At 44.3% G+C, this 24,339-nt stretch overlaps 1 protein-coding gene across 1 annotated transcript in view; it reads left to right on the top strand.

Moving 5' to 3' along the window:
* The first annotated feature begins 266 nt into the window (after nt 1-266).
* Nucleotides 267-24,339, top strand: part of LOC309562341 (ADAMTS-like protein 2) — a 107,943-nt gene continuing 83,870 nt past the window's right edge. Inside the window, exons 1-3 of the mRNA XM_082266483.1 lie at nt 267-554; nt 19,430-19,554; nt 22,198-22,273. Of these exons, the coding sequence (XP_082122609.1) occupies nt 465-554; nt 19,430-19,554; nt 22,198-22,273 (291 nt within the window). The 5' untranslated portion in view covers nt 267-464. The remainder of the gene's footprint in view (nt 555-19,429; nt 19,555-22,197; nt 22,274-24,339) is intronic.

Here is a 24,339-nt window from a genome sequence, read left to right as displayed (position 1 = left end):
GGTATAACTCTTCCCCACTTCATCCAGATTTAAAAAAAAAAAGAAAAAAAAAGAAAGTTTGCCTTTAAATAAACTTTGCCTTTTTATTGTGGATTGTAGGAGGAATCCCCCCAGGCAGTCAGGTGGTGAATGTACAAACTCCATGCAGCCACCCAGATGAAATGAGACCAGGATGGATCTCCTATGGAGTGTCTTCTCCCCCATGTCCCTCTTCATCCACCCAAAACTGCAGATCCCCCTCCTCCTCCCCCCTTATCATCATCATCCTGTCTACCTCTCTCCCTCCCCTGAGCCATCATCTCTCCTTGTCCCTCCTGTGCCCCCCTCTCCCCCTCCCCCTGTCCCGGCTCCGAGCTCCCCCAGCCTCACACAGCTCCCAGCCTGTAATTACTTGGCCATGCGGGGAGGGAGCGGGCTGCCCCAGCCGGTCCCGAGGCTTTTCCTGCCGCAGCTGCAGTACAGGGATGTGCGCGTCTCTCCGCCGCCCCCCCGGGCTCACCCTGCTCTTCATCGCCAGCCTCTGCCTGCAACCTGCCTCTGCATCCCGCACTAAGGTAACACGCACCCTGCCTCTGCCTCCCGCATTAAGGTAACATGCACCCTGCCTCCCGCACTCTGCCTCCCGCACTAAGGTAACATGCACCCTGCCTCTGCCTCCCGCACTAAGGTAACACGCACCCTGCCTCTGCCTCCCGCATTAAGGTAACATGCACCCTGCCTCTGCCTCCCGCATTAAGGTAACACGCACCCTGCCTCCCGCACTCTGCCTCTGACCCCCGCACTAAGGTAACACGCACCCTGCCTCTGCCTCCCGCATTAAGGTAACATGCACCCTGCCTCTGCCTCCCGCATTAAGGTAACATGCACCCTGCCTCTGCCTCCCGCATTAAGGTAACACGCACCCTGCCTCCCGCACCCTGCCTCTGCCTCCCGCACTAAGGTAATACGCACCCTGCCTCTGCCTCCCGCACCCTGCCTCTGCCTCCCGCACTAAGGTAACACGCACCCTGCCTCTGCTTCCCGCACTAAGGTAACACCACCCTGCCTCTGCCTCTGCTTCCCGCACTAAGGTAACACGCACCCTGCCTCTGCCCCCCCCGCACTAAGGTAACACGCACCCTGCCTCTGCTTCCCGCACTAAGGTAACACACACCCTGCCTCTACCTCCCGCACTAAGGTAACATGCCTCTGCCTCCCGCACCCTGCCTCTGCCTCCCGCACCCTGCCTCTGACCCCGGCACTAAGGTAACACGCACCCTGCCTCTGCCTCCCACACCCTGCCTCTGCCCCCAGCACTAAGGTAACACGCACCCTGCCTCTGCCTCCCACACCCTGCCTCTGCCCCCAGCACTAAGGTAACACGCACCCTGCCTCTGCCTCCCGCACTAAGGTAACATGCCTCTGCCTCCCGCACCCTGCCTCTGCCCCCCGCACTAAGGTAAGACGCACCCTGCCTCTGCCTCCCGCACCCTGCCTCTGCCCCCCGCACTAAGGTAACACGCACCCTGCCTCTGCCTCCCACACCCTGCCTCTGCCCCCAGCACTAAGGTAACACGCACCCTGCCTCTGCCTCCCGCACTAAGGTAACATGCCTCTGCCCCCCGCACTAAGGTAACACGCACCCTGCCTCTGCCTCCCGCACCCTGCCTCTGCCCCCGCACTAAGGTAACACGCACCCTGCTTATGCCCCCCGCACTAAGGTAACACGCACCCTGCCTCTGCCTCCCGCACCCTGCCTCTGCCCCCCGCACTAAGGTAACACGCACCCTGCCTCTGCCCCCAGCACTAAGGTAACACGCACCCTGCCTCTGCCTCCCACACTAAGGTAACATGCCTCTGCCTCCCGCACCCTGCCTCTGCCCCCCGCACTAAGGTAACACGCACCCTGCCTCTGCCTCCCGCACCCTGCCTCTGCCTCCCGCACTAAGGTAACACGCACCCTGCCTCTGCCTCCCGCACTAAGGTAACACGCACCCTGCCTCTGCCTCCTGCACTAAGGTAACACGCACCCTGCCTCTGCCTCCCGCACTAAGGTAACACGCACCCTGCCTCTGCCTCCCGCACTAAGGTAACACGCACCCTGCCTCTGCCTCGCGCACTAAGGTAACACGCACCCTGCCTCTGCCTCGCGCACTAAGGTAACATGCACCCTGCCTCTGCCTCCCGCACTAAGGTAACACGCACCCTGCCTCTGCCCCCCGCACTAAGGTAACACGCACCCTGCCTCTGCCTCGCGCACTAAGGTAACACGCACCCTGCCCAGCAGCCACTAACATGAAGCAAGGAAAGGGACAGACACCGCAACACCACTTCTACTCTGGGGGGGGGGGGGAGAGGGGGCTCCTTACCACCATAGACTGCATATACTTCTCTATATATCACATCACTACTCTGAGGATCACACATCATATGACACATGTCAGCATTTATATTCACATACTTGTATATACAGTACAGACCAAGTTTGGACACACCTTCTCATTCAAAGAGTTTTCTTTATTTTCATGACTATGAAAATTGTAGAGTCACACTTCAAGAGGTAGTCACCTGAAATAGTCTTCCAACAGTCTTGAAGGAGTTCCCAGAGATGCTTAGCACTTGTTGGCCCTTTTGCCTTCACTCTGCGGTCCAGCTCACCCCAAGCCATCTCGATTGGGTTCAGGTCCGGTGACTGTGGAGGCCAGGTCATCTGGCGCAGCACCCCATCACTCTCCTTCTTGGTCAAATAGCCCTTACACAGCCTGGAGGTGTGTTTGGGGTCATTGTCCTGTTGAAAAATAAATGATGGTCCAACTAAACGCAAACCGGATGGAATAGCATGCCGCTGCAAGATGCTGTGGTAGCCATGCTGGTTCAGTATGCCTTCAATTTTGAATAAATCCCCAACAGTGTCACCAGCAAAGCACCCCCACACCATCACACCTCCACCTCCTCCATGCTTCACGGTGGGAACCAGGCATGTAGAGTCCATCCGTTCACCTTTTCTGCGCCGCACACAGACACGGTGGTTGGAACCAAAGATCTCAAATTTGGACTCATCAGACCAAAGCACAGATTTCCACTGGTCTAATGTCCATTCCTTGTGTTCTTTAGCCCAAACAAGTCTCTTCTGCTTGTTGCCTTTCTGTAGCAGCGGTTTCCTAGCAGATATTCTACCATGAAGGCCTGATTCACACAGTCTCCTCTTAACAGTTGTTCTAGAGATGTGTCTGCTGCTAGAACTCCGTCTGCCATTGACCTGGTCTCTAATCTGAGCTGCTGTTAACCTGCGTTTTCTGAGGCTGGAGACTGGGATGAACTTATCCTCCACAGCAGAGGTGACTCTTGGTCTTCCTTTCCTGGGGCGGTCCGCATGCGAGCCAGTTTCTTTGTAGCGCTTGATGGTTTTTGTGACTGCACTTGGGGACACTTTCAAAGTTTTCCCAATTTTTCAGACTGACTGACCTTCATTTCTTAAAGTAATGATGGCCACTCATTTTCCTGTACTTAGCTGCTTTTTTCTTGCCATAATACAAATTCAAACAGTCTATTCAGTAGGACTATCAGCTGTGTATCCACCTGACTTCTGCACAACACAACTGATGGTCCCAACCCCATTTATAAGGCAAGAAATCCCAATTATTAAACCTGACAGGGCACACCTGTGAAGTGAAAAACATTTCAGGTGACTACCTCTTGGAGTGTGACTACAATTTTCATAGTCATGAAAATGAAGAAAACTCTTTGAATGAGAAGGTGTGTCCAAACTTTTGTATTGTATCTATATATATATATATATATATATATATATATATATATATATATAATATATATATATATATATATATACACACACACACAGTACTGCGCCATATGATATATGATGTGTAATACACACACACACATATATATATATATATATATATATATATACTGTAACATATGGTGTGTAGTGTACTATATACTGTCCTGTGCCATATGATGTATTATACACACATATATGTATTCATTAAACATAAATGTATATTACACATCATATGGCACAGTGCAATATATACTGTATATATAATACACATCATATGACACAGGGCAGTATATATTACACCAGTGTTTCTCAACCTTTTTTCAGTTGTGGCACGCTTAACAATTCTGCACAATCTCGAGGCACCCCATTCTAAAATGTAAAAAAAAACCTTAAACTAATACTGTCTGTCTGTCCACATCTCATGGCACAAGACAGTATACAGTACACTCTAAATCACATGGTACTATGGAGATGACTTACTAAAACTGGAGAGTGCAAAATCTGGTGCAGCTGTGCATAGAGACCAATCAGCTTCCAGGTTTTATTGCCAAAGTTTAATTGAACAAGCTGAATTTAGAAGCTGATTGGCTACCATGCACAGCTGCACCAGATTTTGCAGTCTCTAGTGTTAGTAAATCAGAGTAAGTATATATAATACACATCATATGACACAGTGCTATCTATCTATCTATCTATCTATCTATCTATCTATCTATCTATCTATCTATCTATCTATCTATCTATCTATCTATCTATCTATCTATCTATCTATCTATCTATCTATCTATCTATCTATCTATCTATCTATCTATCTATCTATCTATCTATCTATCTATCTATCTATCTATCTATCTATCTATCTATCTATCTATCTATCTATCTATCTATCTATCTATCTATCTATCTATCTATCTATCTATCTATCTATCTATCTATCTATCTATCTATCTATCTATCTATCTATCTATCTATCTATCTATCTATCTATCTATCTATCTATCTATCTATCTATCTATCTATCTATCTATCTATCTATCTATCCTATTAGACAAAAAAATACAAGAAAAGCAGATGTCTTTCTTGACCTGTAGAAGGGCTAATTGCCGGAAACTGTAGCCAATATGTAACTTTTTTGTCTGATGGACATTTAAATACATCTAATGTATGCTACAACCCCCCAATGTTAGATAATCTCATTACATATTGAGCCTGGAAGGCAGGGCTCTGGTTGAGTGCATCAGCTACAATAGTTGCAAGTACTGTCTACCTATATATATATATATATATATATATATATATATATAAATACACTGTATACTAGGCATCATATGGCACAATAAGGTGTACAGTGCATTAGTAAACGAGCAGTGCAGAGCTAATTAAAGAAAACCTGTTATGAGAGAAACCTTGAAATTGCCATGCTGACCTGTCCTTCTGGAAATGCTAGTTGCTTGGCCATGTTGCTCACCAGCTTTCAACAAATAGGCATTTTTGATTGCACTCTGACTTTCCTGGCACTTGTTCCAGGTCAATGACTCAAAAGATATCAAAGCCAGAGGATCAGCATAACAACTTTGCAACAAGCAGGCAAATGAGGATTTATGGAATGTCTGGGACTTCTTTGATCTGTGCACTTGTTTGAGGTTGCCAATTTTCCAAAATATAGAATGTAGAGGACCAGCATCATAGCCAACTGACTTACAACAAGTAGGCATATAAGGACTTTGAATTACTCTGATTTCCTGATCATTCTAATATATTTTTTGAGGTAATTGACTCAGAAAATTGGAATTCAGATGATCATCACAGCCAGGCAGCTAGCATTCAGCAATGGCAGCCCCCATAGTTTTCTCTCTATAGGTTTACTTTAAATAGCCATGTGTCTGCATAGTCTGAGTGTGTCTATAATTATATGTCTGTTTGTATAGCGCTGTACATTCTCTTTATATATCGTATGTGTATCTGCATAGCTGTCCTGTCTGGGCCATGATGGATGTCATTATCTTTTTTTGTTTTGCAGCCTAAATAGTTACAAGGAAGAGCTGGCGGGTATATAAACATGTATTTCTGGGTTGCGGAAATGCTACTGTCATGCACTTTGGGTTGTTTATATCAAGCTGCTCTACCTGTGCCTGGGAGTATTATTGTTAATGAAAGTTTACAAACAGCTTAGAGCTAAAGAAATCATAAAACCCATCTGAGTAAATATTTTACTTTAATTTAGGAAGTTAGGCGTTCTTTAGAAAATATTTACAACAATGCTTATGATAAATGTATCCAGATTGATGAGTACTGCAGAATAGGTGACCCACCCCAGGGGATACCCAGGAAGGATTGTGTTAGTAAAATTGATTTATATATTCTTGTGCATGCATGTTTATTTCACACTTAGGGCTCCGTTCACACCTATGCAAGTGTGACCCAGCGGGCACATTTTTGCCCATCACTTTTGGGGCAACCCATTCATGTCATTGGGCCCCCCTGTTGCAAATGCATAAAAGAAGCACCTGACCCTTTTGAAACATCATGCATGATACTTTTTTTATCATGCGTCTTGGCGCATGCACGTAAGAATTAATGGCACCGCCACATGCCTGCAAAAGGGTGGACTAGGTGCACAAGTGTGAACCTAGCCTTAACGGACCTTCCATGTTTCTCTTATCAATTAAAATGATCACTAGCCATTAAAGCCCCGTACACACGTAGCGATTTTCAGCCGTAAATATTCGGCCGCCAAACGATCGGCCGATTGTCGGCTTGTTAGTATGATGCTTCCGACAACCAACAGCTAATTTTCGGCCGAACATCTGGCGTGCAGACTTTAACATTTTTGTTGGCCGTCACCAGAACGGTCGATTGTTCGCCAGTCAGTACAGAATTCGGCCGACAAACAGCAGATTAGCAAGACTGGGCATGCTCAGAGAAGAAAAAACAAACGGAAAGTTAACCATCACATGACATCACTTCTGCAGTCGGCTGTTGTTGGCCGACAAAATTCGTGTGCAGTCTTTAGCACTTTTCAGCCGACAGGACAGCACCGGACAAAAGACGGCCGATCGTTCGGCCGACATTCGGTACATGTGTACGGGGCTTTACACCCTCTAGTTCCTCCTGTATTGAATTGTATTGTAACTGTATTGTCTTCCCTCACAATGTAAAGCACTGTTGGCGCTATATAAATCCTGTATAATAATAATAATAATAATCACTAGCCATTTACACCTGAGCGATTTGAAGTGCATTTCTAGAAGAGTTGCAGTGCTTGACACCAGATTTCCATATTATTCTGTTGTGTCCATTCACATCTGAGTGACATACTGACATTCAATGCTTAGAAAAAGTAGAATCCTCTGTGGGGCATGAACACATGTTTTAGGCGCTCTATTAGACTTCAGTGAGAGTCCTTTAAAAATACATGTGTTGTTATACACATACGTAATGTGCAATATGTCCCATTTTAAAGTGCGTTGCGTCAAGGAAGCCCATTGGAATCAAATTGAAACCAAAATTTCCCCAAAAATTGGACATGTCACAAACATTTTTTTTTTTTTTTTGCTGCAATGCACTATGGTTCTTTGTCATGTGTTGCAATGCCTTTGTGTTGCCACGGTGCATTGAGATACCATTCAAAGTGAATGGCATTGCAATGCATCAACGCATGTAATGTGCATTGCTACAGTTGCGGTAACATGTACATCAACGTGTACATTCTCACAATGCAAAAGAAGTAAATCAGCGCTTACAGTAGCAATGCATGCGTGTTATCTTAGTGTGTTGGGGTTTAAATTGAATGGCATTGCAATGTGTTAATGCTTGTAATGCATTAACACATTTTGTAGTAACACACTTGTCACACTTGTGATAGATCAAGCCTTACAGTGGCAACGCATGTGTGTTGCCTTAGTGCATTGGAATGCTGATTAACCACTTAAGCCCCGGAGGATTTGGCTGCTAAACGACCAGGGGGTATTTTGCGATTCGGCACTGCGTGACTTTAACGGACAATTGCGCGGTCGTGCGACGCTGTACCTAAACGAATTTGGCGTTCTTTTTTTCCCACAAACAGAGCTTTCTTTTGGCGGTATTTGATCACCTGTGCGATTTTTTGATCACGCGCTATAAACAAAAAAAGAGCGTCAATTTTGCAAAAATAGCAATATTTTTCCCTTTTTTTTATATGAAATTCCCCCAACAAAAAATGTAAAAATCAAAATTTTTTAACATTTTCGGCCAATTTGTTTTATGCTACCTATGTTTGGTAAAAAAAATCGCAAAAAGCGTATTTTGATTGGTTTGCGCAAAAGTTATTGCGTTTACTGACTAAGGGAAAGATTTTTGTCATTTTTGTTGTTTTATTTTTTAACGCGTAATGGCGGCGATCTGCGATTTTTTTTGCGGTACTGCGACATTGGGGCGGACAGATCGGACCCTTGACTGACATTTTTGACACTTTTGGGGTTACCAGTGACATTTCTACAGTAATCAGTGCTATATATATGCACTGTTACTGTAAAAATACACTGGTAGTGAAGGGGTTAACTTTATTTGAGAGGGAGGGGCTGTGTGTGTCCCTAGGGGCGTGATTCTTACTGTGATTGGCTGTGGCTTCAGCTGTATGCAGAGTGATCAACGGATCTACATAGTAGATCCATATGATCAGCTCTCATACAGAGGGGAGAATGACAGGCAGCTTGTTTACACAAGCTGCCTGACTTTCTCCCTCTCCCCCGCCGATCGCAGAGTGGCCGGCGGACATCGGGTCCGCCGGTCACACGCGCGGGGGGGCCCGTGACCACGCGGGAGCGGGAGTGCGCCTCCGGCGGCGCGCGCTCGCTCCCTGGACCCTCACAAGCTAGTGACGTAGCCCTACGTCACTTTGCCTGTGAGGGGCTGACCGCCGACGTAGATCGGCGTGCGGCGGTCGGCAAGTGGTTAACATAAATGGCACTGTAATTTGTCAAATCGTGTAATGTGCGTTGTTGTAATTTGTGTGTTAGTGTGTACATACCTGCAATGCATAGATGTAAATAACCCCTTACAGTTTGCAATGTATGTGTGTTGCTTTAGAGAGTTTGGTTGCTTTTAAAAATAAAAAAGACTTCAATGCATCAACTCAGGTAACGCGCACATTCCCACAATGCATATGGGGAGATTTACTAAAACTGGTGCACACAGAGGGGTTGATTTACTGTAAAAGGATTTACCCCCTAATGACCAGGCCATTTTTTGCGATACGGCACTGCGTTACTTTAACTGACAACTTTGCGGTAGTGCGATGCTGTACCCAAACAAAATTGATGTCCCTTTTTTCCCATAAATATATATATATCTTTTGGTGGTATTCAATCACCTCTGCGGTTTTTATTTTTTGCGCTAGAAACAAAAAAAGACCAACAATTTGAAAAAAAAAACAATATTTTTTACTTTCTGCTATAAAACACATCCAATAAAAAAATGTAAAAAATCTATTTTTTTATCAATTTAGGCCAATATGTATTCTGCTACATATTTTTGGTAAAAAAAAAACCAAAAAAAAAAAACCGAATAAGCGTATATGGATTGGTTTGCGCTAAAGTTATCGCGTCTACAAACTAGGGGAAAGATTTATGGCATTTTTATTTATTTTATGTTATTTCACTAGTAACTGAGGCGATCAGAGATTTTTAGCAGGACTGCAAGATTGCGGTGGACAGACCGGACACCTAACTGACGTTTTTGACACTTATTAGGGGAACCAGTGACATTACTACAGTAATCAGTGCTAAAAATATACACTGTTACTGTAATAATGACACTGGCAGGGAAGGGGTTACCACCAGGGGTGATCAAAGGGTTAAATGTGTCCCTAGGGAGTGCTTTCTAACTGTGTGGGGGATGGACTCACTAGATGAACGTAGAGAACTGTGCTCCTAAGAATCTGTTCGCATCTAGGCATTTTTGGGCGATTTTCTGCTCTAATCCTCAGCTCTAAAAACGCCCAACAAGACAAATCTCATTCATTTCAATGGCCCTTGTTCACATCTGAGCATTCCGTCGCCTTAAGCAAAACTCCCGTCGCTCAAAAAAGTACATGAGCTTCTTTTTTGGCAGATTACAGGCGTTTTTATTTTTTTTCATTGGTTACTTGTCAACCTAAAATCGCCTGCACAAAAATGCATGTAAAATGCCCGAAAAAACGCCCGAAAGAGCGCCTGAAAAAATGCCTGTAAATTGGCTGTAAAAAAAGCAATGCTTAGATGTGAACATAGCCTAAATAGCAGGAGAGAAAAATCCCTGTGTTCATCTCTGACAGAACGGCGATCTGCCTTGTTTACATAAGCAGACCGCAGTTCTGTCTCTCTGGGAAGCGATCTCAGGTGGTCAGCGAAAATCAGGTCCGCCAGACCCACTGATTGGCTCCCCTTCCGGCGGCTATTGCACGTAACGACGTACAGGTATGCCGTTTCGCGCAACAGAGCCAACTTGCCACAGTATATGTACTGCTGGCGGTTGGCAAGTGGTTAACAAAAACAAACATGTTATACTTACTGTGCAGTGGTTTTGTACAGGACAACCCAGATCCTCAGCTTGCTATGGGGACACCCGAGCCAGGCCACAGCTCTGCCTGTCCAATCAGACACAGAGCAGCAGTTCGGCCCCGCCCTCTCTCTCTCTCCTCTTTGGCTAACTGACATTGATTGACAGCAGTGGGAGCCAATGGTGCCACTGCTGTGTCTCAGCCAATCAGGAAGAAGAGTCCTGGATGCCCAAGGCACTCGTGCATATCGCTGGATCAAGATGGGGCTCAGGTAAGTATTAAGCCTCCTACACACGATCAGATAACCGTACGAAACAAATTGCTTTCGAAATTGATCGCACGATAATCTGATTGTTAGTACACAGCTTTCGACAGCCGATCACGACATATCGTCCAACAAAATCTGAAGGGACAAATACTAAAATGTTTCTCCTATGATAGCCTAGCAAACCACAATCGTTTAATCAGTACAGTATGCGTCCCCTAAAATTCAATAGACAAAGACCACGCATGATCAGAAACACGAAAATAACCCGGAAAAAGCCTGGCTGCCATTGTTTTTGTTTTGCACTATCCGATACGCAGCTACGCAACCAGGAAACTTTTCCAGAATCGTACAAAAAAAATCCTACGTTTAGTACGCATTGTTGAATTCGATATTAGTATCATGCAACAAAATGAAAAGTCATCTGATTATCTGATCGTGTCTATGAGGCATTAGGAGGGCTGGGGGGGGGGGGGGGGGCTGCTGCACACACAAGATCTTTACAACCACTTTAAGGGCTCTTTCACACAAGCGGACCGTTCAGATCCGCCTGTCCGTTTTTTTGGCGGATCTGAACGGTCCCCCTATGCATCCCTATGGGGCATCGGATGTCAGCGGAGACATGTCCGCTGACATCCGAACCAATCCGATCTGTCAAATCTGAATGGATGGAAACACTATTTTCCATCCGTCCAGCGGATGGGATCGGATAAGAACGGACCGAGGGTCCGTTCCCATCCGATTCCCCCATAGAGATGTATGGGGAACTGACAGCTGTGTGTCCGCACACAGTGAGGAGAGCAGCTGTCATTCTCCTGCTCAGCGGGGGATCGGCGGATCCATCCCCCGCTGAGATAAATGGAGTCCATCCGACAGACGGACTGTGTGAAAGGGGCCCTAATTGAGCAAGCTGAAGTTAGAAGTTGATTGGTTACCATGCACAGCTGCACCAGATTTTCTACTCTCCAGTTTTAGTAAATCAGAGTCAGTACCTAGTGCAGCTGTGCATAGTGACCAATCAGCTTCTAACTTCAGCTCGTTCAACTAAGCTTTGCCAATAAAACCCAGAAGCTGATTGGTTACAATGAACAGATGCAGCAGATTATTATTATTATACAGTATTTTTATTATACAGGAGTTTGCGCAGCGCTATAAAGGGGGGGGGGGGGACAGTACAATTCAATACAGAAGGTACAGGAGATTCTGTGTGCACCAGTTTTAGTAAATCCCCCCCCAAAGATGTAAATCAGCCCTTACAGTACAAGTCTTTCCCAAAGCGAGATAGTGGAGGTGTTTCCCAAAGCAACCAATCAGTTTCTAGTACAAGTTTGATTATGGAAAAATCTCAGACTCCGATCGGTTGCCACTCGCAGCAGATACCCTTTACCGCCACCCCAAATGAATTTTGCTCCTCTGTTCATTTTAGAACCTTCCAGGGAAGTGATGAGTAATCCCTCTCAGTCTCATGTTCCAGTACAGAGTTAATGGGACCTTATCCTCAGATGACAACATTAATCTAGTTTGTACTGTATGTGCTAATATGAGTCCTTGGAAAACACGCATAGCCAGATCATTAAATGAAAAGAGTGACTGGCCTGGGGGAAGAACATTCTCATATCTCAGGTTCTGTATTACCGGGTCACATAATGTGCTCTCAGAATTTTCAGATCCTTGCTTGATGTGCCGAATCGGGAGGAATTTGCACATTCAGTGGTTTCTGAATTGTAAGACCTCAAGTTACCCTTAGTATAGAAGTCACATGTTTTTTTTTTTTTTTCTAAAGCCCCCATGCAGCTAAAGACCACTTTGCTATACGATTCAACCCAGGTTAACCCTTCCTACTCAGGCCTCTCAATGCCTGCCTGAGATAAAGGGGATTCGTTCAGAGTTCAGAAATCCCAGATTGAAGACTATGCTTTGCGGATGGTCTGTTTCATCTGTCACCATTTACAAAGCATCTTTCTTCATTTCCCTCATCCCCCCCCCCCCCCATTTATCACTTCACACCATCTTCCTAATCCTTTCCTTCTGCTCTTGCCCCTCCAGCAGTGAAGGGGTGGAACATCTTAACTGCTGGCGTCCCTTTTAAGTAGGAGATCAAACGCTTTAGCTAGAAGAGAGGTTTACAGCTTCTAACACCACCAGGCCTGGGGGTAGTGTAGAAGAAAGAAGGGGGAAGACAAATGACCTGCACTCAAGCAGAATCTCTCCCTACCTTTGTAGGATCAATCTTATACTTAAAGCTCTTTAGTTGCTGGGACTTTGAATTTTCCCTGTTGTAGTCCCTCTGTAACTGGATTTTAAATTCTTTGCATGTCTTGTGGATATAGTGGTTCCCTCCTTTATAAGAGCTGCAGAAATAAAGACTGGATAAGCTGATAATTCAAATAGTGCTTTTCTCTATTTGTATTTTACAATCAGGAATAGTTTATATTTTCTTAAAAAGAATTATGCAGGTTATAGAAGGGGAGCTGCTGGATTCATGGTATTTGATACCTTGGGGAAATAGCCATGATCGGTTTAAAAGTCCAGTAACCAAAAGTATCCATGATTTCCTTTTTGATCATGATTCTCCTTCTTTATAAATAAAGCATTATGGCTAGGTCATGGGCATCCGCAGAACTTTTTTCAGGGGGGGGGGGGGGGGCATCATTTTAAGGTCACCCATGCTCCGCCCCTTTTTAACAATGTCATAAGGAGGAGGGGCTTAGTCATTATACTTATTATTAGGATTTTTTTTTAAGCGCAAATGGCAGCATTTATTTTTAAAGCATTTGTTAACCTAAAAAAAAAAATGATCCTGTTCCCTTAAAGCATGTTATACAGCACAGTGCCCCTTCTATCACCTAAAATACCTGGCTGATCCTGCCTGGCTATGTTCTCCCCTCTGTAAACTGACCACGGTATACCATGGCTGCTGAGCCCTGACACTGTGGTCAGTTTACGTGCCTCCATCATCTGCAGCCCTCCTGTCCTCCTCTGTCCTCTCTCCCCCTCTCTCCCTGCTGTAGTTTAATTTAAAGTTTCATATCCTGTCTACAGTCTGTTTATTAATCCTGTGTGCTCCTGTGTCTGCTTTTTTTTAAAAATAAGCCATTCTTTACAAGTTTTCAGAGCGCCACTCGCCGCTCACATGACCCACCGCCTCTCTCCTCCTCTCCCCCTCCCAACTGACATCAGTGAGGAATCCTTGGCCCTGCCCGCTGCAGGCAGCTGTCAGACGGGGAGAGGAGAGCGCCGACGGGTCACGTGAGCGGTGCTCGGTCCTCTGAAAACTGGTAAAGAACGGCTTATTTTTTTAAAAACACATACACAGGCACAGGGGCACACAGGATTATTAAACATACCAGACAGGATGGTATAAAGTGGCTTAACAATCACTTGAAAGGAAAAGTTGAGATTCCAGGGGGGGGCATTTGCCCCCCCTTGCCCCTACCTGCGGATGCCCGTAATCAGGTCATCAGTTTAAAGTTAACTGTAAATATTGATTCTAGAATTATTGCTCCCCCTCTGATGTGTTTATATGGGGGTGGGGGGATCCCCTATATAGTGACTTTTTAGTGCCAGGTTCTCTTTAATGAGGTATCAGGGGTCCATTGAAGCTAATAAAGAGCAGATCATTTTACATGTTGATTCTGGGTCATTACCAGAAATGGGAGATCAGCGATCTCCCTCCCCTTTACCCGGCGGCACCTGACATGCCAGCACTAGGTCTGTCAATGGGTGCATGGAGCCTAGGAATCGTGGAGCCCAAGAAACATGGCGGGTACACTGATGTGTGTATATGAGGGTGGGGGATCCCTATATAATGACATTTTTGGTGACAGGTTTTCTTTAACAAGGCATCAGGGGTCCAATAAAGCTAATGGAAAGCAGATCGTTTTACACGTCACTTCTGGGTCATTACGAGAGAGGGGAGATCAGCCAGTCCTAGATCCAAAGATGGGTGCATGGAACATGACGTAGGGTGGCAGTACTTATGGGGGGGGGGGTGTGGAAGCTGTGCAGCCGCTGGTTCACTTCCATCTTACAGTCAGCTTGCCAGATTTAGACACACTCCCAGGGGCTGAGTGTATGTAAAACTCCTGGCCGCCACGACATATGGCATATGGCGGTGGTGGTAAAAGAGTTAAATCAGCTAAATACATTCCAAGTGCAGTAAAACAAAATGTTTTAAAGTCTTACAGTTTATTTTTTTTCAGAAAGTAGCCACACCCTGAGTAGAAAAGCCTGTGGCCTGTCATTAGCTACATCTAGTGGTCCATGCAGCTGATCTTTACTCTCTTGAAGACATGAGGTTTCTGAAGAACCGGCAGGATCTGACACACAGATGTTTTGGATGCCTGGTCCCCCGCTTCACGCTGTGGTTCTGTTCATCTGCTCCACCTCATAATTATGAACTGTAGTGACCTAGGGGCCGACAGATGAAACCATAGTGTGCCCAAGGGGACAACACATCCAACACTCCTGGAAGATTCATATACCGAAGATTCTTTAGCAAACTTAGCTTTCCAGGAGAGCGAAGATAGATTGTGTGGAACAAATACGTATTCAATATTTTTTGGGCAGGTAACACGTTTTCTATGTATTTTTTTCTATACTAAATCCTGAAAGCCCAATTTATCGTTGAGTTTAAATAAACTATATACATTTTAGTTGCCTTAAAACAAAAGGTGCTCGCTGTCTCACAGTTTATTTTTTTTTTCGAAAGCAGCTACAGCCTGAAAGCAAAAATAAGTCCTCTGGTAGCAGCTGCAGAGTGGGACCCTTGTGCTCTTTGAGGAAACAGTGGCCTCTCTGCAGAGGCCCAGCACACCCCCACTGCTGAGTCAGAGCAAGCGCTGTCCAATGTGAAGGAATCATGGGCTTTACTTGATTGCAGAGCTATTGGTCAGTAGGGAATGTATTGGTCTTCTGCAGAGAGACCACCTCTTCCCACAGCCAGTGCTGGTCTTGCCACTAGGCAAACTAGGCAGCCACTTAGAGCACAGCCATGGCCAATTGTTGCTGGGTCCAAATCCCACCCAGAGTGTCCTTCCCAAATACCCAGTCAGTGTCCCTGTTTCCACTGCCATACCGTTCAGCAACAGCACAGGCTGTGCAGCAATCAGAGCTGTCCTGAATGTACAGTAGCTGACAGCATCCACCGCTGCCCGCTGTTCTCAGAGCTAAGGTTTGGTTGCCAGGACTGCCTATTTCCCAGCAACCAATCGCATGCTTGCCCCCCCTCCCCTCAGGTCCCGGCATTCAGAGGAGGAACGAATCCTGATGTAATCTGGGGTCTTCACAATTCTCCCTCTTTCCTTTCCACTACCCCAACTATTCTCCTAAACCTCTCCACTCTCCTTACCCCACTCTGCTTTTCCCTTCTAATGTTGGGGAACTTATTAAAAGAGAATGTGCTCTAGGAACAATGAAGTAAGGGGGTTTTAGGGACCCTGATGTAGGGTCACTTTAGGGACCCTGATGTAAGGGGGATCTAGGGACCCTGATGTAATGGGGGCTCTGGGGACCCTGATGTAAGGGGGGCTTTGGGGACCATGATGCAAGAAGGGGGGGTGACTTTGGGCTCCCTGATGTAAGGAGGACTCTGATGTAAGATGGAACTCTGGGGCCCCTGATTCAAAGAGGGGAGACTCTGGGAACCCTGATGTAAGGGAAGACTTTGGGGACCCTAAATTGAGGGGGCTCTGGGGACCCTAAAGTAAGGGGGCTATGGGGACCCTGATGTAAAGGGGACTTTGGGATCCTAATGAAAGTGGGGTCTCTGATGTAAGGTCAAACTTTGGGGAACCTGATTTAAAGAGAGGGAACTCTGGGAACCCTGATTTAGGAGAGGGGACTGTTGGGTCCCTGATGTAAGGAGGGGATGACTCTGGGAACACCGATGAAAGAAGAGGGGACTCTGGGGGGCCTGATGTAAGGGGGGAACTTTTGGGACCCTAATAAAAGGAGTAAACTCTGATGTAAGGGGGTCAGGCCCGGGGGGCCCAGGCCTAAAGCTGTATAAGCGCCGATGTTCCGTATACGGCTGCAGGATTAGAAGACGTTAGATGGAGATGGCACTGTCTCCTGCAAACTTTAGCCAATCCATGAAGAAGAGTTATCCAGGCAATGAGGTGGCACGCAAACCATGCTACGCGGAACATCACTTCCTCCCAGTTTCCCAGTCAGTCTCCACACAGAGCTAACATTGGCAAGGAGGTAAAAAGGTATCCCTGTATAGGCTGCATTTGCATCCTTCATTTTCTTGGGGTGAGGTGCAAGTAGCTGGTCTTGTCTAGGGCGCAAAATAGTCTAGCACCGACCCTGCCCACAGGACCACACCCTCTCCAAAGAAAGCAAGAGCCCTACACTTCAGCTGCTGGCAGGTGACTTTTTAACTCAGGCTAGTTGCTTTCTAAAGAAAATGAACTGTATGGCATTGAGCACCTAGTTTTGTTTTGAAACACCTAGAATGTACTGTATATAATGGATTTAAGCTGAAAGTTCAATTGGGTTTTAGGGATTTTGTCAGTTACCTTTAAAGCGACTAAACAATATTTAAAAAAAACAAAAAAAGTTGTTACCGACACAAAAAATAATTAATACTTGCCTGTCCCATGAAACCTATTGTCACTCTCTTAAAGAGTTTACTGAGGAATCTTCAGTATTCGACTCTTCCAATTGCGTGATCCCCCTACACACTCTAGGGTTTCATCTGTTGACCCCTAGTATCTACAGGAGACAGTTATGAGGGTGGGGCAGATGGATGGAACCACAATGTGCAACAGGGGCCAGACATTCAAAACACCTTCAAGCATACCTCCCAACCTCATGAGATGGGAATGAGGGACACCTATTAGCAAAAGTATGTAGGCATAGGACACACAACCCGCCACACCCCCTTAAAGGAGAATTATACAAAAAGAAATGACTGGTTAAACCCACAAGCTTTTTTTTTTTTTTACCACTACTATTCCTTTATATTGGCTTTTGACATTTACAAATGCAGCAATTTTGAAATTGGGTGAAAGATTTAGCACTGCAAAACACTTTTTGACAGATATATAGTGCATTTTATATACAACTATATAGATCAGACCAAAATGAGGGAAAGTGAGGAGGAAAAGAGGGATAGAGGGACTTTGTTCCAAATCAGGGATAGTCCTTCAAAATCAGGGACAGTTGGGAGCTATGCCTTCAAGTGTGTCAGATGTGGAAGATTGTTTGAGCATTCTTATCTCTTGAAGGGCCTGGTCACACCAAATGCAATGCAGTGATTTTTCTTCTGCATCAGAAAAAGAACGAAAAAAGCTTATATGAATTCCAGTGGCATAGTTCATACCAGTGCAGTGCATTCAAGCGCTTTTCAGTTCCAGAAAAAAATGTACAACATGCTGCTTTTTTCCTGCACAGAGCTGTATTGGAAAGCTATAAAACGCATTAAATAATGCAGTAATGGGGAAAAAAACAGGAAAAAATAAGCATCAGGAATGCATCTGGAAATGCATAAGTGCAACAAAAAAGCATCAAAAACGCACATGCAGATATGCATCTGGAACGGATCTGGGGGACATTTTTGTGGTGTGAATGGGCACTTAAAGAGCAATGATTGGAAGCATGGGCAGCAGGATGGGAAGTATCTGTTCTTTCCTTTGTAGGAAGCACCTTTTTTCATTTAAATTTTTTGTTAAAAAGTGACAGAATTGCTTGCAAAATGCATGTCGATGTACCCAAAATGCAACATACAGGGCTTTTCACGATACATTACAGCACAAGATAATGGAGTGAGCATTTTTTGTTGAGAACAACAGGTTTTTGGTTGCCCATGCATTTTGCTGTGTTTGAAAGTATAAGGCAACAGAGTTTTCTGAGCAAGGCCTTAGAGATAGCAGGGCACCATAGGTTGGGGTTGTTGGCACGGAGTTACTGGTTGGTAAATGACTAGCTTAAAGATAGAGATGGAAAAGCAGATCGGAAGAGATATTTTTGAGAGGCTGGTTAATTACTGTATATTGTAGGTAGGATCAAGACTAGTAGGAACAGAATTCCTGAGAACAGCTACCTCCTATGCTGAAGTTATTTGTGTAGGGAGTCAGGTTGATCAGAAGCAAGTGAAAAGGGTTGGCAGAGACCCATGGTATGCATTAATGGGAAATTTCACTAAATGACCAGCATGAGCTTACCAGAGATTCTGTCACCTTTCCCTGAGTGGGCAAAGAAAAACATTCCAAGACAAGGCTACCTGAAAAAAGTACCTACTTTTCCCACTGCCAAAAGCTGCTCCATTCAAGAGAAAGTCTCCACTAAAGTCTACTGAGAAGCTAACACTTTAAGTAGTGTCGATCACCCGGGCCTCAAGCACTGGAAAACCAACATTTCAGGGAGTGTTGATCTTCTTTGTTCCCCCACATCGCTCAATGATTCTTCCTGCCGGCCGTCATGTCACAATTGTGTATTGTCATAGCGCGTAGGTCAGAGGGAGTAATCACTGATGCAGTAGGAGACCAGGGAGTTCAACATTAACCAAAGTGTTGGTTTCACAGTGGACTTGAGCAGAGGATTTCTCTTTAACCAGCAAAAAGGTAAGTATTATATCTATTTTATAGCTAGCACTGTTTGGAATTTTTTTTAATTAACAGGTGTAAATTTAAAGGACCCTTGTCATGAAAAAGACTGTATTCTGGTACCGGTTATAATTAATACATGATTTGGTAGTCTTTAGTATATTAATTCCTGTTTTTTTTCACATGCATCTACAGATTATTGTTATAACATTATATTGTATGGTTAAATTGCATCAGCTTGCTTTATTTTTTATTTGCCTTTGTTTTACTGGCGAGGTGTTGTGCTGTTTGCTGACGCTCTCTGGTCTTGTCAGGACAGCAGTGAGGTGTGGGATGAAGATGTGACTGAGTGGTGGGGTGAATGGAGCTCCTGGTCTACTTGTTCTCGAACCTGCGGAGGGGGAGTGATGTCTCGCGAAAGACATTGTTTACGCCAGAGGTAAGTGCTTTGGGGTGTGCACTGTGACTGTTTGTGCCCTATAAATTTGAATCTATAGACCTTATTCTGACTCGGATTGTTGTGATAGTGATCTAACCCTTGTGAGACCTCTGTGCCTGGCTTGTATAAGCAGATACGGTCACTGCGGACAATCCTCCTCAGATAGCTGAACTCACCAATACTGGTTTCATCCAAAAGCTGGTTTATTCTGAACATCACACAACAGGAATACAGCAGAATGAATGGATTTCAGTATTATGCGGTCAAAAGATGATGCTTTCCTTAGCTAGCATGTGGAATACAAGAGTCCCTGTTACATGAGGCAAATGCAAGCAGCCATGACACAGGAAATACAGCAAGAGCAGGGGGTGGAGTTTAACAAGGAAATGATGTATCATGCTCACAGGAGGAACAAGAGCATTACCAAAAAAGGCCAGAAGGTGGCAGCAAATACCGACCCATAGAAAAATACATGGTTAATAAATCACAGAATATACTATGTAAATTGCATCTACAATAATGAGAATATTAACTGTAACAGCACAGACCTCCAAGTACTACTCCAGCATACAATAGCTCAGCAGGAAGGACTCCCCATCCACCTTGAATGTGTGGATGGGGGAATGAGGTTAGTTTTTTACATTCAACCGTATAACTTGCATTTACTTGCGCGGTAAGATGGCTCGGTTGCGCCAGATCACGTACCTAGTGCATGATCTGGCAATTCCGGGTAGGAGACACACGCTTGAGCCACCAGTTCTGTAATTAATCATATCAGATGTCGATCACCGGGTGCAAAGGCATGGATTAACACTGGCACCCGGCGATCATCATAAAAATGTACCCAGGACAGAGCCCTGCCTATGTAAACAAGGCAGAGCCCTGCCCTGTCAGCAGGGAAATAATAGATTTTCTTCCCCCGCAAAGCAGGGAATAAAATCTTTTACTTCCCCTAGTAAAATAACCTCACACAGTACACCAAAACACTGGCTTGGCACACATTTAAACCTTTGATCGCCCTAGATGTTTAACCCCCTCCCAGCCAGTGTTATTAGTACAGTGACAGTGCAATGTTTAGCACTGATCACTGTATTAACGTCACTGGTTCCCAAAGAGTGTCAGTTAGTGTCCAAATGTCTGCCGCAATATCGCAGTCCTTCTATAAGTTGATGATTGAACACTTGTAAAAAAAATAAAAATGAATAAGATTCCAGTATATATCCCATAGTTTGTAGATGCTATAGCTTTTGCGCAAACCAATCAGTATACGCTTAATGGGATTTTGTTTACTGAGAACATGTAGCGAGAACATATTGGCCTAAATAATGAAGAAATTTGATTTTTGTACATTTATTTATTGGATATGTTTTATAGCAGAAAGTAAAAAAATATATATATTTTTAAAATTGTTTGGTTACTATGGGACCTATCCTAATGTCTCCATCCGCCTCTGCCCTGGATCCAGTCCCCTTCTTGATGTGGTCCTGGTGTTACTCCACTCAATTAAATAGCAAGGGATAAAACGAAGAAGGAGAGGAGTTCTTTCATGGTGTAATACCATTTAGGAATTTATTTAAAGTCTAGTACAAAGCCACATACAATATAATCCTTGGTCTGCTGTTTTGCCAGCGAAAAATGGATGCTGTTTGGGATCGGGTGTGCATTTCCCCTATGGACCGGAAATGACACACCGGAAGTTTTCGCTTAACCGCTAATACTGACTAAACAAGCACCATTGACTCCTCTTGCTGTACAGTAAGGGGGTCACTGGCATCCGGTGAGTGCGGTGCATATCACAACAGCATGTGGTGGATAAGCATCTCTTCATCCCCCTTTACTCTGATACCCCTAACTAAAATCTAGTGGAACCAATTGCCTTCAGAAGCCACCTAATTAGTAAATAGAGTCCACCTGTGTGTACTTTATTCTCAGTATAAATACAGCTGTTCTGTGAAGCCCTTAGAGGTGTGTTAGAGAACCTTAGTTATCAAACAGCATCATGAAGGCTGAGGAACACACCAGACAAGTCAGGGATAATGTTTTGGAGAAGTTTAAAGCAGGGTTAGGTTATAAAAAAAATATCCCAAGCTTTGAACATCTCACGGAGCACTATTCATTCCATCATCTGGAAATGGAAAGAGTATGGCACAACTGCAAACCTACCAAGGCATGGACGTCCACCTAAACTAACAGGCTGGACAAGGAGAGCATTAATCAGAGAAGAAAAATGGGCAAAAATGTCCCTCTCTAGGTGTGCAAAGCTGATAGAGACATACCCAAAAAGACTTGCAGCTGTAAATGCAGTGAAAGGTGGTTCTACAAAGTATTTACTCAGAGGGGCTGAAAACGAATGCACGCCACACTTTTCAGATATTTATTTGTAGTTGAAAACCAATTATCAGTTTCTTTCCACTTGACAATTATGTGCCACTTTGTGTTGGTCTATCACAAAAAATCCCAATAAAATACATTTACGTTTTGGTTGTAACATGACAAAATATGGAAAATGTTAAGGGGTATGAATACTTTTTTAAGGGACTGTATCCTATAAACCAAAAGGGAGCCAACAAGAAAATGTCATTGTTAGAAATCCGTGTTCACCAAAAACCTTCTTGCTTGATTTTAGTGTATTTTCTCTTACAGGCTCCAAACAGTTTTGGGAATTGATAACACTGTATGCAGAGGACAATCTAAGCAATACCAGCTATGTCAGAAGCAGGTAACTATGATGATTTACACATGGAAAGTTATACTGCAGTTACAAAGAACGCTAATAGAGGGATGACAGCATACTTGTGAATTCATTCTATGGTCATGTTCAGACCTGTGTGGTGAAAACCACAGGACACTAAGACCAACGGTTTTCAAAGTCCACTTTATGTGTCTTTATAATGGGTCCTTGGAGTCACCGCATTCTTTGTAAAGTGCAGCCACACTGCCACATGTTGGAGATTAGAAATACACTATTCTAACCCATTGCCTTAAAGTGATACTAAACACTAGGGATGATTGAACTTTTGAAAAGTTCGGTTCGACCAGAAGACCCGAACTTCCCGAAAGTTCAGGTCCGGATTCCAGAACCCCATTGAAATCAATGGGACCCGAACTTCGGTAATCAAAAAACACAATTTTGAAGCCCTAAATCCCAATAAATGCCCCTAAAAAGTGCCTAGGGGTCTGGGTCATGCCCCAGGGACTATTAATCACTCAAAAAAAGTTCTTAAAAATTGTCGTTTTTGATAGAGAGCCAATTACTGAAAAAATTATTGAAAAAAAAAAAATTTGATTTCTTTGGATTTAGTGTCTGGTGGTCTAAAAAGTGTACCTGTGAAGTTTCAGCTCTGTAGCATGTCCAGAACCAGAAAAAAAAAGATTGTTTGTATAAGAATTGCAGTAGAGCAGGCATAGGGCTCCGCTATTTTCACACCCGGCTGTTTTTGTTGCAGGCATTTATTAGGCTTTTTTGTGGACGTCTTTGGAGGCAGGCATGACATCTGAACTTCTGTGTAGGGGTATATATATACACACACACGTATATGTATATATACACATACACACATATAGGTGTGAAAGTAGCGGAACCCTATGCCTGCGCTAATGAAATTATTTGCAGGCATAGGGCTCCGCTCCTATCAAACCTATATGTGCGTATGTGTATAAATACATATATGTGTGTGTATATATACCCCTATACAGAAGTTCAGATGTTATGCCTGCCTCCAAAGACGCCTAAAAAATGCCCAAAAAAACGCCTGCAACACACCTGGGCGTTTTTGTTGCAGGCATTTTTTTGGACGTCTTTGGAGGCAGGCATAACATCTGAACTTCTGTATAGGGGTATATATACACACACACATATATGTATTTATACACATACACACATATAGGTGTGATAGGAGCGGAGCCCTATGCCTGCAAATAATTTCATTAGCGCAGGCATAGGGTTCTGCTACTTTCACACCTATATGTGTGTATGTGTATATATACATATATGTGTGTATGTGTATATACCCCTACACAGAAGTTCAGATGTTATGCCTGCCTCCAAAGACGCCCAAAAAATGCCCAAAAAACGCCTGCAACAAAAACGCCCAGGTGTGTTGTTGCAGGCGTTTTTTTGGGCGTCTTTGGAGGCAGGCATTACATCTGAACTTCTGTATAGGGGTATATATACACACACACACACACACACATATATGTATTTATACACATAAACACATATAGGTGTGATAGGAGCGGAGCCCTATGCCTGCAAATAATTTCATTAGTGCAGGCATAGGGTTCTGCTACTTTCACACCTATATGTGTGTATGTGTATATATACCCCTACACAGAAGTTCAGATGTTATGCCTGCCTCCAAAGACGCCCGTGTGTGACAGGAGCGGAGCCACTATCCCTTCTCTACTGCAATTCTAATACAAGCGATCTTTTCTCTATAGCGGTCACCCTGAAATGGAAGGGTTTGGTCACCCTACCATAGCAGTTAGAGTCAGTTAACCCTACACTACACTACAGTCACCCTGACACTTAACACTTTCCCTACAGAAACTAGATTATTAAATCTAACTATAGTGGAAAATAGTACCCTAACTATACTAGATATCCCTTTCCTCAGACTAATAATTGCTAAATGACACATTTTTGAAGCAGGAGTAACAGAACTGCTTCCACTCTCTTCCACAGCCCCTGTATTACAATGCTAGAGATTTGGCGGGGCTATGTTATATACTGGGGGGCGTATTTACTACTGATTGGCCTCTGGACCCCCTAGTAACTCCAATCAC

This window comes from Pelophylax lessonae, assembly GCF_965119305.1.
Source record: "Pelophylax lessonae genome assembly, chromosome: 8".
NCBI classification, from domain to species: domain Eukaryota; kingdom Metazoa; phylum Chordata; class Amphibia; order Anura; family Ranidae; genus Pelophylax; species Pelophylax lessonae.
The sequence above is the reverse complement of the archived record's forward strand: the minus strand, read 5'-3'. Positions and strand labels throughout refer to the sequence as shown.